Source organism: Anser anser (genome assembly GCF_964211835.1).
Source record: "Anser anser genome assembly, chromosome: 7".
NCBI classification, from domain to species: Eukaryota; Metazoa; Chordata; class Aves; order Anseriformes; family Anatidae; genus Anser; species Anser anser.
This window is the reverse complement of record NC_139727.1, coordinates 11,439,238-11,455,004: the sequence shown is the minus strand read 5'-3', so window position 1 is coordinate 11,455,004 and position 15,767 is coordinate 11,439,238. Positions and strand designations below refer to the sequence as shown.

Genomic DNA, 15,767 nt, shown 5'->3' with positions numbered 1-15,767 from the left:
TTGCAGTTTGTTGTGTGACAGCCTTCCAGAAAGAAAATTTATTCTCCACCACCACAAAATCTCCATTGATTAATGATCAGGAATTGCTAGCAGTTTGCACAGATGCAGACTTGTGGAAAAAAATCTTTTGCAAACTACAACTTGACTGGTTTTGAATTGCATGTAATCTCCAGTCATCTCAAGCTTTAGTTCCCTGGTCCAAGAGAGAGAGTGATGCTGATGTTGTTTTGGAGAGCACAGCCACTAATCCCGCATGCCTTATTCCCTTCCTGCATCACATACAAGGGGAAGACTGATGCTGTGCCTACAGCACAAAACATAGCGACAGCAGGATTGCCAAGCTTTGAAAAGAAAACCTTGGCATCACAAAGTCTACAAGATTTTTTTTTTTCCTTCAGGTCATTCATTTGACCTTTGTCCAAGTCAGTAGTGCACAAAGGTTATTACCATCCAGTGCCTGATCTTGCAAAGTGCTAAGCCATCTGAGGCTCTGATGGTTAGAAGAATTTCACTGACTTCAATCCCTAAAGGCTACTCTGACACGTCTGGAAAGGCAGGGGAGATTGTATTTAACTGCTGAGCATGAACCCACAGAAAAACTCCCTCATTATATCTGCCACCTTTATTTTCAGCTCTCTAGGGAGAAGCTTAAGAGCGAGTGTCTCCTGAGAACAAGTGACCTCATCTGTACAGCAGCGATTCCCCAAGGATAAGGCAGCTCACTGACAAAACATTGAGATTATACCTATATCTGCTTCACAGGTTATGATTTTCCCTTTGATTAGTCAAGGGCTTTCTATAGAAGCAAATGCTAACGCAATAAAAACTAATAATGCAAAAAATTAACAAGTAACACCTTATAAGTGAAAGGTAATAAGGCTAACAGACCTAATAATTGCAAAGAAAACATCAAAAAAATTCTACTGCTGCAAGTGAGAGGAAGAGTTTCTATTAAACCAGAGGAGAGCAAAAGACAAGCATCCTAAAACTTGTAGAGTTGAAACTTTTAATCTTCTGTCAACATTAATATCACTTATTTCTACAAATGGATGCAATCCAATGGAGGTAGTATTTGTGATGAATGCAAACTTGTTACACCACTTCACACTAAAATCTCTAACTTTTAAACCCTGAAAAGATCCACAGACTTTTACGTTATTTATTTCAATATTTCATTTTTGTCCATTGCTCCAGCCCTAGATTTGAAATTAAAACTGTTCTTAACTCCAAAAAGATCCTATTCAGTCTCTCTCCGCATCCAGGTTACAGCTTTAGCATCATAAAACCCCACACAATTACAAGTGGGAATTTCCAAATCACCCTTACACCCCTTACATCCAGCTCTGGAAGGTGCACAGACAAGATTTACAATCTGTAATCTTTTCATAGATCATGAGACTGTTTTAGGTTGCTTTTATTAAATGCTTAAAATTTATAACTTTTCATTTTCCCTTTCCTTTGGAGTCCACATGTTAAGGAAGAAAAGTCTCATAGGTAGCAGGGACCAAAAAAATGACAAGATTAAAAACAAAGAAATCCTGTAAATTATAGGGAGTACATAACAGTGTGGTATGACACCAGTTGCTCTTTATCATTCGAGATACTTTTGGCAATTTCTAAATACATGTGAAGTCTATATTATAATATAAATGTTATCATAGGTATATAATTCAAATGACTTCCGAACATTTAAATGTTTTTAATTGGTAAGCAAATATTTCTGAGGAATTAGAACTTTAAAATAATGATAAAAAGTTAAATCCCTAATATTATACAGACATTAAGCTCTTCAGATCCATAAAGTATTTTACATTATTCCTATCACACAACAGAAAATTCATATTCATTAGTTAAAAAACCACAAACCCAAATATATTTCTCTGAATATTTAGAATGGTTTAGATCTTGCTTTTCATACTTAAAATACTTGAATTAAGTGGCTAAGGTTATTTAGTGAGGAGGCAGGACAATTACCAGTGAAGAACTACTTTGTTTCAAATATACATTCTACAGTTTCATAAGAATAAAGTACCACTACTGAGTTTCACATTTGATCAAATTATCTCTAAGCTACATCAGTAGATTAGAATCTTTCACTTAACCATATTTTTCTCAGATGGCTATGCAATTTTTTAAAACAAATATTTTACTATTAATAACATGTAGTCTACAGATCAGTGTAAGACACTTTATCTTGAAGTATGAATCTCTGTAGTTGAAAATTATGATTTTATTAGTTTTAAAATCTTCATTGGTTTTAAAGTCTTCACTATATTTTACTCTACACATTTATATAAAGATGCACATACCTCATCTGTGTCCATTGTTGTAAAGAATATTTTAAAACATGAATAGATGCAAGAAATGTCTTGTTTTTAAGTAGGGGAAATTGCGCTTACTGCACATACTGCCTTAACAAAAGTGAAGTACAAACTTACCATTATATTTATCTTCCAAACAAAGAACAGAAGAACCATTTTTCAGTAAGTTGTAGACAACTCTCAGAAGCTTTATTTTCAGCTTAAATTGAATAACTTAGCCCATAGACACCTTTAATTAAGCACAGTACTTTTAAAAGATAGATTTTTCCCAGCAAAAGAAAATAGACTCAGCATTTGAGGAAGACTGCACAATCTGTACATGCAATTATATTCTTTATATCAAATGGAGACCACTAATACTCATGCAAATGGAGTCGTGTGACCAATGCAAGAGCAGAAAGCTGAATCCACTATCCTGCAAGCAAACATACCGCCAGAAGAACAGTGCCTTACTACAACACAAGCTATCAAAGAAAATGTTTCCAATCTAGAGACATTCTTAAAAAAACATTTAAATGGTAATAATGGTAATCAAATCTCTAATAATGTAACATAGCCACTGTTTAAAAACAAACAAAAACACAAAACAGAGGTCTTGGTGTAACCAGGTAACAGTTATTTTGAGAGGAATCTCTGAATAATCAGCAAAGCCAAGCCAAGCCCTGCTTTCCACTCACATGGAAATTTGGCGGTAAAAAGTTGATACAGAACAGTGACAGTTATATTTAGACATTCAAGACTTTCTTCCATACACCAAGTCTTCTGTCTCAGTTTCATGAATCCATAGATAAACCAAGGCGACCCATTAGCCTTACAAAGCTACCTCAAGCCAGTTCCCACAGCTACAGGCAGAAGAAAAGGGTAGAGCTTTTTCCTCCTTGGTTCATATGACCAGCAGAATCAAGGGAGGAAAAGGAGAGATGGTTAACTTTCAGAAAAAATTGAAGCAAATTTCAAAATTACAGTTTTGGATGAAAAATCCCAATAGTACTTGCTCATTTCCCCATCCTTCTTGATCTTCCTTCTGCTTGTGGCTCAGGCAAGATTCAGTTTGAAAAAACAGTTAGGCAAACATTAAGCTCAAAGAGATGAGGCTCCTGCTGACTTCACAAGAAGTCTACTCATATGCCAGCTCAGCAACTGGACAAATACCACACCAACTATCCTGCAGGGCAATGTTTATCAGGTCTTCATTTTGCCAAAACCCAACTCCTTCAATTTAAAGAACTAAGCAAGGTTTTAAGCACATAAGGCTGTAAACTCATTTCCCAAAATGCCCAGTGAAACTGCCATTACTTATATTCCTTGAACAAAGAGGAGAATCACAGATTGCAGGTTACTCACCATGTTATCGAAAGACAGCAATGTAACAGTATATAATGACAGTCAGCTATCAGTGCTCAGTCTCCAGCATGATGAGCACTTCTCGTAACCAGAGGCTTAATGATTTGCAAAGGCAGGATCTTCCATGGGGGCTGCTGAGTGACTACATAACACATACAGTTCCAGTAGCACCCAAAAAACCGCTCAGTGCCTTCTGACCATTCTGCACAGCAAATACTAGTATTCGGTTGACTTCTTTCCACAATTGTTGTCAGAGACCTAGCAGAGTTGAAAAACTGTAATTATCTATTTCTCAGTACTCACTTCCCACAGGAGTTGTGTAGTTGAGCAACACATCCTTGAATGAAGCCATAAATGCAATCATGCTAAATGTTCCTATACTTAAGTTTTTTTAGGATATTCTAAGGTCACATAGTGTTGTTATCAAGTTCATACAGCTATTGTGTATTTGAAATATGTGACAGTTTGTCACAGAACTAGGTGGAGGCAATAGAAGCCTTCTGTGGTACTTGGTGTTGAATGACATTAGTGAAAACTATAAACAAAACAGTTTTGTGCTTTGCAAGGGAAACATAGCTGGCGTAATAGTCTGTATTGATGATAAAGATGATTTACTACTGTTTCGTATTGGATTTGATTGAAGAGAATGTTGTTTTTAATGGTTTGGAAACCACTTAAAGAATGACAATTTCTAATAAACATTTCTATAGTACTGATGTATTATTCAGGCCAGAGAAAGGCTAACCTTTTCATAACACAGTGGGGGAGATACTGAGCTTCTTACCATGTCACAGAACAATGTACGAAGCAGATTACAAATGTTTCAGAGTGCTAGAGAGTCTTGGATGCTGAATTGCTTGACAAAGTACTCGTGAGTTTAATAGAGCCTTGAATGTAAAACATCCAACTGTTATATGCTGTGAACTGGCATGTCCCAAGTACCTGCAAGCCACATTTAGAATTAGCTTTTTATTCACAACACATTAATTCTTGGATACCACATCAGAAGCTGGATTATCATGTTCTACATAACTCCTGTGTTTGTGGGGAATGAGTACTGAGACAGATTGACAGTATTTTCATCGGTTAGCTTCATCATAGGTTTCATGTTGCTTTGTTAAGAAATGAAAGCTCACACAAAAAATGGTAGTAGCATGGATATAAGTAATTTTTCCAGTATGCTGGATTCTTGTTTCCCCTAGGGGAAAAAATGGTTTTCAGCACTGCAAAAGGTATAGTCCAGCCTCACAAAGGACACCAATCATGTCAAGCCATCAAAAGGCTTGACTTTCTCAAAATAAAAACGCAAAAATCAGAACTCATCGTTGTGGATAAATAGTGGGACACTATCCCTGACAGTCACAATGGCCCAACAAGCTCTCAGGAGAAAAAAAAATTATCACCCAGGAGGCAGATCGAGAAGAAAATGTATAAGATGTGAAGAAAATAGCAGAAGATGAAAGTAACACATTTGCACAACCTTAATTACTTAGATTGGGCCTTTCTTCCTCTCTCCCCAGTCTGCATTTGCTTAATCTTGTGGAATTTAAACCATATTTTTCTTCAAATATTTTTACTAGCACAGTCCTGAAACTGGAACTCAATTAATCTTCATTAAAAACATGACATACACCATGCAAATTGATGAAGCTGTCCCATTTTGCACCATATGACTGGATCAGGGACCGATTCCTTCTCCCTCACCTTGTTAGTTTAGTAAACGCATACTGTATGCAAAGTGGAACTCCTTCATGGAAGATGCTGAAAGCAAATAAGCCATCCTATAATCACTTACAAAGCTGGCCTTTACTATGGTACAATAAGAGTGGAGAGCAGTGTTTAACTCTCAAAGGAGACAATAAAAGGTGACTCTTCCATATCTTAAGAAAGCATAATCACCCCGTCTTTTGTGAACAGTATGAAAGGTGAGATTTTCATTCATCCATCCCCAAACTAAAAAAAAAATAAAATTGAAGTTTAAATAGAAGTTGTGTTTTTTTTTTCTCCAAATGAGAAGGACTTCCATTCTGATGCTTTCAGTTCACCTCAACAGGTATTTCACACCTCTCCCTCCATCACTCAACTTCAGACCCAAATGACCCACTCCATTTGAACTACAAGCATGTGCGCACACACACAAATTGAATGCTTTATGTATATTAGCAACTAACTTAAAACAACGTGAGCAAATCTCCCAAGCAGTGGATCAGCTGGTAAGGGTTAACTTGGGACTACCATTCATTCAGTGCCACAGGCTGTCCTTTAGCAGCTTTAGGTGTACTCCTGGAGAGCATTTTCCAGTTTAATTTCATCTGAAAAGGCCCAATTTGTGAGTCTGAAATTGGTTCATGACACAAACCAAAAGTTGGTAACTGGGGGAAGAGACTGGCTGATGATAAGCCTGCTGATTCAAGCTCACACATCCATATGCAACTAAGTCCCAGTTGCAATTTCAAATTTACTTTATATGGACGTCACCTATGAAAACGTGTCCAGTATCTTCATTCACACATGAAAAAAATTCTTCTCATAGCTCCCATTTCTGCTGGAAGTAAAGAAGAGGCTCAGTCCGAGCTGAGTGCAAAGGTAGACAAACCACAGGTGCTGTTTTTACAGTCCCCAGAGATACTACAGCTGGCTCCTCACTGCACAATGCATTCCTCAACAATGAAAGCATAAAATCACTCCAAGATTAACTTGAAAAAGACATTATGTCAAGAGCTTAAACTTCCTATGAAATAAATTGCTATGAATCTTTGCCTCATAAACATCAGCTTCCACATGCAGGCCTCTGCTTCTAAGTTCTCTGAAGAAAAGTCAGCCTATCTGAACCAGATTAAAAAAACTAAAACTTGTGAGCTAAAACAAGCTGCAAGATGTGCACATACTGAGCCTAAAATGACCAATTATACTGAGACTTACATATGAGTTAAACAAAAAAAGTAAAAAATTTACAGTTGACTGTTGGCTTTATTATTTGTCCAGAAGCAGCAGACTCTTCATTATTTTTTCCCCTGTATAGTACTATTACAAAAAAAAAGTTTTGAGAAATTATATCTTCATGGTTAAAATTAATCATATTTTATAGCTGTCAGTTCAGAATACAGATCCTTACTGAATAAATAAATCCAGACAAGAGTTCAAATAAATGTCAGAAGAAAGTGTCTAATGAACTTAAATTTAAAATATTTGACTTTGAATTTTAATTCTAAAAAAATATAATTACTTTTTTTTTTAAATGATTTTGACACAGAACGTAGTTCTTGAAGAAACAAAGTACTTATACAAGCAAAATAACATGTCATGATGCAACTTCTGGACAGGACAGAGCTTCTGGAAGTTCTCACCACTTGTGTTGGAGCATATCCAAAAATCCCAAATTAATACACTGCTCTATTTGGATGGTGGTAGGTCTCAGCAACAGCTGACACTTCACCTTCAAATTTTGCATATATCTGACAGGAAAGAGATAAGACAACTCAAGAGTGAAGAGAAACAAATCTCTAACATACCTTACAATGTTTGAATAAATACATCCTCCCTATGTTCTTACAAGTAAGAGAGGGTTGGAAGAAATCCCTTGTACAGAGTGATTATCAAATAAATTAATTAATTTCTTCTTATATTAAAGTAGAGGAGCTACCTCAACTTCAGATCTGGGCCTGAATCAGGAATAGGTTCCATTTATCAGGAGCTGGAGGTCTAAAGATGTACACTGCTTGGCTGGAGCTCCCAAGGGCAGGCTGCAGACAGCGCTGTTTCATGAAATTAAGTTCTCCTTTTTCCCCTCCCAGAGGGGCTTGGGCCTGGGCTTCACTACCCAGTAAGCTTTCCTGGTGGGAAAAGACTTGTAGCAGGCAACTAGAGTAGCCATCCCTGACAATTGCAGTCACTCTTTCCACCTCTCAGGAAAGACATGTTTTTGAAAGGTAAAGCAACCCATTCTGCCACACCACAAACAGTTAATAACAGTGTAAGCTTTATCATTATTAGCAGCACACCAGATAAGAGCTTTCAGTGATGATAGTTTATGGTTGATAGAGCAACGTAAAAGCAGTGCTATGAACAGTAGGAAAAAGTAATCAATGAACTGGGTTATGCATGTACACCATGACACGAATCAGTCATTCAAAGTGTGAGCTAAAATAAAAACCTCTCTGTAGATGAGCTAGTGGAATCAAGAGTAATCCTTCACAGCTGGAAGCCTGCATGCTCCAGCACTCCACAGAGCTCACTGAACACCATCTAGGAGCTCATTTACACACTGGTAGTTCAAGAACACTGAACTCCCTCCCTACTGATAGATGCCTCACAGTTTTTGCTGCCTTTGAAATAAAGCCTTGTAATTCATGATGTGCCATTAACATTCACAAAAGGTGAAAAAGTCCATCTAAACAGAAGCAAATGTTACCACAGAGCAGTTGCTCACCAGCTTCTGCAACAAGCCAATACAAAAAACTTGTGTTTACTAACAGCTAGTAATTAATGTACACCATAGGGTACACCTTGTTTATTTTCATAGTCCTGTAATTTACATGAATAAGGCATCTAGTAGAAGAAGAATAAAAATCAACCATCTGTTAAAATGCAACAGAAATGTCCTTGATTATAAACCACAGTAGGATTCAACTGGTCCTTGAAGAAATTTGGTCTTACTTCCGTAATACCCAAGCTTAGCAATTGCATTGCCAAGTTTTTCCAGTCACCTTCCTAAGCGTACTTCCTCTAGTTTTATAAAGGGGATAGTGTTACAAAATGAGAACCATGACTACCAATGTATTATCTTGCAACTTGTATAGTTTCCTACATCCACAACACCATTAAGAGTAAGACTTTTCTGTGTCTTCTGCATCCACTTTGCATAGGTGAAAAGGATTTCATAAAACAAGTAACAGGAGAGAGCGTACAGAGCACAATGCTTGCTACCCAGCATAAAAATAGATAAGCAAGTACAAAATAGTTCCTGGTATACTTTTTTTTTTGACAATTTGTACTGCTCATTTGAACCCCATAACCTAACATATCAAAATCATCATCATCTTATTCTGGTTTTCTAACAATGAAGAGACAATGCAGAAGTCAAACTGCACTAAAACAAGCAGCATACAAGTCTACTGAAATATACCTTATAATATTTTATATGCGCATATATATACATATTATAATTACTGAACATGCAATAGAGTTGCCTCTGCAGGCACAACAGCTACCTGCCCGTGACTTTCAGGCATCCAACATATCTCAATACCAGGTAAGTAGCAATCCAATAGCTCCCTACCCAAAGGAGCTGTTAAGGCTACAAAGCAGATAGATTTTTCCTCAGCCTTGTGGTTGGTTTGACTTTTTGTGCCCCAAATACTTTCCATGCATTGATCTCACAATAAGGTAGCCCTGGAAAGGATTTATGCCTTACCTAGCTCACAAAAACAAAACACTTTTCCCAAACAAATGAAAGCCATATGGTTAAATTGAGCAAAAGTGACCCCCCAAAAAGTAAGATTTATCTTATTTATAAATTTATAAATTTGTAAATATTTGTAAAAAAAGTAAGATTTATCTTATTTGTTACCTGCACAGGCAATTAGTATCATCTCCTTCTAAAACACAGAAATACTACAACTGTGCTCAAAGACAGACATCCAACAGACCACGACGCCTTCCCCCCAGGAGCACCACAGCCATCTTTCTGCACCCAGCAAGGTCACACTCCAGCCAGGTCTTGCAAATTCCCTTTTAAAAGTTCCCCACAGCTGCTTTTCCCTGCTGCACATCAAGCCCACATGCTGCTCTCCAATCTGTCCTTCACCTGGAGTCATCTGCTGGCCCTTAATTGAACCCCTTAACTACCCTGTGCATCTATGGCATGTATAAAACTGTTAGAAAACAGAGGTGAATTCAAGGCACCTGCTAAAAGGATTTTGTAAATCTAGGTTTGTCCTTTTTTTCTGTTGAAGTTGGTTGTAACTATCCCCATTGATTTCAATGCAACAAGGTCAGCTTTCCTGCAGGTGGGCTGCTATATTCCATGGTGTTCAAGAAGGAGAGAGAGCGTCAGGAGAAAAGATGCATGTTTCTGTCCCTCGGTGATGAGAGCAATCAGTCTTTTCACTGCCAGACAGACAGTTCAGCTGGAAGAACTGCTGCAGATACAAAATCTGTCCCCAACAGAAGAAAAAAAAATCTTTCTTGAGCCCAAAAAGATGCATATCCATATCTCTGAGAGGCAAAAGTTTTGCTATTGACCTTGCTAGAAGCAGGATCAAGAATACTTCTTTCTTCAAGAAACGATGTTCTCCACTGAATCAAAGTAATGAAGGCAATAACAAGTCATTTACTCTATAGCATACCTATAAAATTTCTAATAAATATTTCTGGTGGTTTTCCTAAATATCATTTAATCCTCAATACTAGCGTTAAGATAATGGAACTTTTCAAGAAGAGATTGAAACTCAAACTATAATCATCTGCACAAGATGAAAGTCTTGATAAATTGACGATGCCAAACAAATGCGGGCAGTCATCTCCCTCTGCATCTGAAAGCTCAGTTTCTTGAGTTTGTCATATTTAATAAACACTATCCATTAGATGATGGAGAAAATGAATCCTGCTGCATGCAAGTAATATAAAAAATTCATTTGAATTGCTGGATTTCATCTAAAAAACATGGCCCTTTTCCAGAGGGAAGTAGTAAAAAGTAATGTCATTTGTTTTAGCATAATTCATACTTCATCTGGGTATGTTGTTCTTTATATGTTGCTAGATTTTACTTAACTCTTAAAATTAAAATCTATATTGTACCATCTTTGTTCCTGCACAAACTAAAATACCTGTAAGCAAAATGCACATAGCAATAATTATGTCAAGAGATTCTGAAAATAATAGCAAGTAAAACAATAAATATTTCATTTAATAAATAATTGATATATGGGTAGATTGTGGCTTCATGCAGCTTGAGCTTGAGAAAGACACAATGCATTGGCTGCAGCCATCAGTCGTCCAGGGAGACATTAGAAGTTCCAGGTGTGAAGAGGGTATTAATCTGAGTTTCTTCTTCCCTGAGGAGATATATAAGCAAAGTCCCAGTTGCCTGTCTCAAGAAGTTCTGCATCTTTTAACCAGCCAATGCTACTAAACCCCTTGAAGGCTATATAAGCACTTCTATCTCCATTTCACAAAATAAAAATAAATGCATTAAAATAATAATAATAAAGTGTTAAGACAAAAGGACAACCACTGCCATCAAGAATGACACATCCTTCACAGGAGCTTAATTCCGAGGCAAAGGGATATAGCAGAACAAGGCTGGATAAAATGAGGGAAGGCAAGGGAGAATGAAATCTGGTTTCTAGCCGTGACTCCACAATAAACCTGTTAACTCCTTTAATAATCTCTATCACGAGTTCCTTATCTACAGACAAATTAGCTGTTCTCTGAAGGTATGAGGAGATCAATTCATTTACATTTGTTAAATAAGCAGGACACTTAGATTGCAGTGCCACAAAGTGAAAAGCTTTATAATAAACTTCGATGCAGTCATGATAATGATGCCATTTTATTAGTAATAGCCAGCATTTATCCAAAGCAGGATCCCCTTAGGGAATAATTTTAAAACTCTCCATAATCTTAAGGAGTCCACAGTCTAAAATCTTGGTCCAACACACGTTTAGAAGATGCATTATAGAGCCTTTGTCAACAACCCCAAAAAGAGAATGAAAATATCTCATATTTCTCCTTTCACTGACCTCTCTCTTGACTTCACCTGAACTGCAGTAGAATCAGTATCTTACCAAATCATACCTAATTCTCATCACCACAAATTCATTTGCTCAGAAAGCAATACAATCTTAACATAAATCATTCTAATTGTTCACCATAATAAAAGACTTAAAAGGAATTCTTCATCCATGCTATTACTTTTTAATATCAATTTAAGGAAACCATATAGAATATAGAAAAAAAATATATGGCTCGAACTTATACTGCTTGCACATCAGGCACCTGGACTCTAGCAACTGGATTACTGCCTACTCTCTCTGACATCCATCTGTTTCTACATGCTCCACAAAGATCACAGAATCATAGAATATCCCGAGTTGGAAGGGACCCATAAGGATCATCAAGTCCAACTCCTGGCACCGCACAGGTCTACTCAAAATTTTAGACCATGGGACTAAGTGCACAGTCCAACCGCTTCTTAAATTCAGACAGGCCTGGTGCAGTGACTACTTCACTGGGGAGCCTGTTCCAGTGTGTGACCAAGATCCAGTACAGTCAACATTTAGCCTGAATCTGAGGCAGTGAGGTGGAGGGGGGAAGCAGAAAGAAGACAAAAATGGTACTTGAAATTTGTTGGGCCATACTGCAGCACGAAATGCCCTTTATCCCTCCCGGACTCCTCCCTCCACACCTGAACAACCTTTTCCCTTTCTGCCAAAGCCTGTAAGCAGGAAAAGTTTCCCGGTTCCTATCACCATCATCTCTCAGAAACATGGGGAGTGAGTCCCCAGTCATTATCCATCTGCAACACACTATAAAAATACCTTATTTAATTTGTCTGGTGATGAAACATCCTTAAAAGGGAAGTTTCTATTTCAAAAAATTGTCTTCTAATAAGCAGGAAAAATTACCTAGGTTTTCACTATTTAGGTACTTAAAGAATAGTTTGGTACTCACCGCTTCGATTGTGTATTTGACTTAAGGGTCTGAGGACCAAGAATGCAACATTAAATAAAATAAAATGCAAACCATAAACCTCCATTACCATCAACAATTTCAAAACCTCTAAATTCCCAGTCTATTTGAAAACACACCCTCCTTTCTAACTGCAAATAGTGAACTCCTGATGTGGTTGCCAAGAAACCAGTACTTGCAATTCATAGAGTTCAAGTCTGAGAGATATTTGCACTTAAAAACAGTTATAAAAGCAAATCTGAAGCAAACCTGGAAATGTGCTATAATTCCTCTTAAAATGTGTCAGCAGCATCCTAAAACAAAACACATAACCCATACCTCCCATTCTCACATTATTATGTTATCTAAGAAATGTTTGTGGACTGTTGTTCCAAATTTTCCTCTGAAACACTGAATTGATTACCCAGGTACTTTGTCACACCTGCACTTTCTGGGTTTCACTGACATCTCTTCATGAATTGTTACATTGTCACTAGGGTCCTCACCAACTCCACACTCTTCTAACTCTTTGTCCCACTTTGTAGATTGCTGTACTAGTTCCCTGATTAAATCCAGAGTTAATCATGATTATTGTGCTGTAAAGTACCTTGGGAGACACGACATGAAAAGTACTAAAAAAAAAATGCATTTGAATTTGATTACTCTGTATCTTCTCAAACCTATTTATATGTTAAAGACTTTCTTTTATTACATTCAATATTATGTTTCATACAAACTCCAGTCTCAATCCAATTTTCTTGTGCCATTTTTAATTATTAGCATTACTATTTGCAACTAGAGACTTTGACAAGGTTGGGTCCTCTTTGTGCTAGGCCCTGTACAGACATAAAATGAATGACAGTTCCTGACAAAGAGAATCCGCTAGGTGTAACAGCCAGTAAAAGACATGAAGGATGAGATGCAACAATCTGAGACGAGCCAAAAGAAAGTGGAAGGAAAACAGCAAGGGAACAATAGAAAGTTGCCATGTAACTATTTTAAACAAAATCAGTTCCTGCTCTTTAACTTCAAAATATATCTATTTTCACTAGCTCTCAGTTAAGCAATTTTAAAAGAATTATTCACCTTTACGGGATTGAGAATAAACAAAACATGTAGACAAGAAAGTTACAGTTTGTCCTGAAAATCTAAATCTAAAGATTGAAATTCTATGAGATTCACCAGTACACTCCTGTATTTACCTCACAGTATCACATTACAACAGAGTACTTCATATTATGCCCTACAACAGATTTCTGTTGTTGGGATTCCATGGATACATGTTAGAAGCGGACATGATAAGATGTGCCTTGACACTTCCATTGCTCTGGAGATGGTCTGTTTTGCAGTTTATGAGCTGATCCTTGCTGCACTAACTTACTCAAACAGACTCTTTTACCTTTTTATTTTTTTCACTTTTTCTTCGAATTTTGTCCAGTCAGGGTGTCATGGTAGAGGTATGAAAATGAAGGGAGTGGTCCCTGAGTTAGACAGAAGAGTAAATGTGTGTGAAGTGGGAATGGTAAAACTCTGTGAACTCAGGTTTGTTCTGCAAATCTTTCAGGAATAAGCTGCAATTCAGAAAGGGTAGAAGGCCTCAGAAATGGTGTGATATTCCAAAGGTTTCCAAAGGAGCTTCCGAACATACTCTCTGAGATCAGATGACCTTCCACTCTTCAAAGACATAGCTTTTCCAAAAGGAACAGATATCACTGAAGATTGTGGTACATCCAATATAATTTTGGATTATTATTATATTACATTAGTATTATATGACATCTGATTTCCAATGCCTATTTACAAGGAAAGCAAGACCAAATGCATGGTATAGCAGACCAAATAATCTAGCCACAGATTTAGAAACCTATCCAAGGATACATTTATATTTTCCCTTTTGGGAATGCTTATTTTGTTTAATAAAGGAGAACAAAAGAATTAAGAACAAGTCAGGATCGTGGCAGTACTTTGGCTTAGTTCAGTTAATTCATTCTACCAGTTCTTGTATCCTAAACTCCAGCATAACACTCAATTTTTGTTTAAAAAATTGTCTTTTTTTTATATGAAAAAATTCTTTCCTTTATTTAAATTTGCCATCCACAACAGGTTTCCTTTACCACAATGTGTGATAAACTATAACTAAATCACTTTAATTTGATAACAGCATAGGGCTCTGCAGTATTAAATAAATAAATAAACCCGCCACCTTGCAGACTTGCAGGCAAACAAATGGAAATTGTAAATTCACAAAACGAAATTCACAAAAAGAACATTCTTACTTATCTGATCAGTCCTGTCAATCTTCATGTATTAAGGTTATACATTTACAGCATTATCCTATTTACAATCTTAAAATGTACAGAGCTTTAAGTCTAACCTCTCTAAATATCAGTGACAAGCAAAATTCTGTTCTGATAACGAACAATTATTGTCTTTCTGTTTAAGAAAGCAAGTGAAGGGAAGAAATGAAATCAATTAACACCATCTGTCTCTAGCAGCCACTGCAATGCCCCTTATTTTAATTTCGTTTTTTATTAAGGCCTTCATCTAAGCAGAGATATCAGAATAGAAATCTAAAATGGTGCCAGAACAGGTTTTTACTCATGATGACTGATGACTTGGAATCATCATTTTTTAGCCACTTAGACAAAGAAAGAAGGAGGAACAGGGGGTGGGATTGCATTGCAGTAATTATTAGTCCGTGTTTATTAGTAAAGGATGTTTTTAAGCAGTCTAAAATAGCACAGTATACAACATAAAGAAAATATGCACGCATGTAAAACAAGTGAGGAATTTCTCCTTAACTTTTTATACAAATACATAAAGTACAATAATAAAGATGAGCAAGCTGATTTTATTCCTGATTTACCTTTTCAGCATCTATGCCTAGAATGAACTCAGTTTATGAAGTGTCTTCTCATAATGGAACAGCAACCAAGTTTTATTTTATATCACAGGATCTTAAATGATCACAGGATCTTAAATGATCAAGGTCACTCATACAAACTTGTTCTCACTCCAGTTGTACCTGTATCAGCCTTTAAAGAATTCAAAACAAACAGCAGCTATATTCTAGGGGTTCTTTGATTACTGTCACATTCATCACCATTGTCCAAAACCCAGACATTTGCCAAAGTGACTCAGCAGCTGGCCCTGTGCTGGCTGGAGAAAGCTGAGTCACTGCTTCTGATCTAACAAAAATGTCCTGCATGAGATTCAATATACACATCAGTATGTTGTTTACCAGCCTAGGAGGAAAATAAATTATTGCCATGAGTCACAGAGGGAAGGGAAAAAACACAGAAATGAAAATGAATGATAGGAACACAGAACAACCGGAAACAATAAACCAAACTCTGACATGCACAGAAAGCAGGAACTGAGTGCCAGGAAAAGACAAATACTGCTATAGATTCAGATGTCTTCTTTTTTGAT

The 15,767-nt window shown here is 36.8% G+C and overlaps 1 protein-coding gene across 9 annotated transcripts in view; it reads right to left on the bottom strand.

The window, feature by feature from the left end:
- The window catches only part of GRID1 (glutamate ionotropic receptor delta type subunit 1), a 601,199-nt gene that overhangs the window by 408,749 nt on the left and 176,683 nt on the right, over nucleotides 1-15,767 (bottom strand). The window contains exon 1 of one of the 9 annotated variants that reach the window (XM_083844346.1): nucleotides 9,235-11,810. The exons of the other annotated variants lie outside the window; for them this stretch is intronic. Within the exon in view, the coding sequence (XP_083700472.1) occupies nucleotides 9,235-9,256 (22 nt within the window). The 5' untranslated portion in view covers nucleotides 9,257-11,810. Of the gene's footprint in view, nucleotides 1-9,234; nucleotides 11,811-15,767 lie in introns of those variants that run through there. 9 annotated transcript variants of the gene reach the window in all.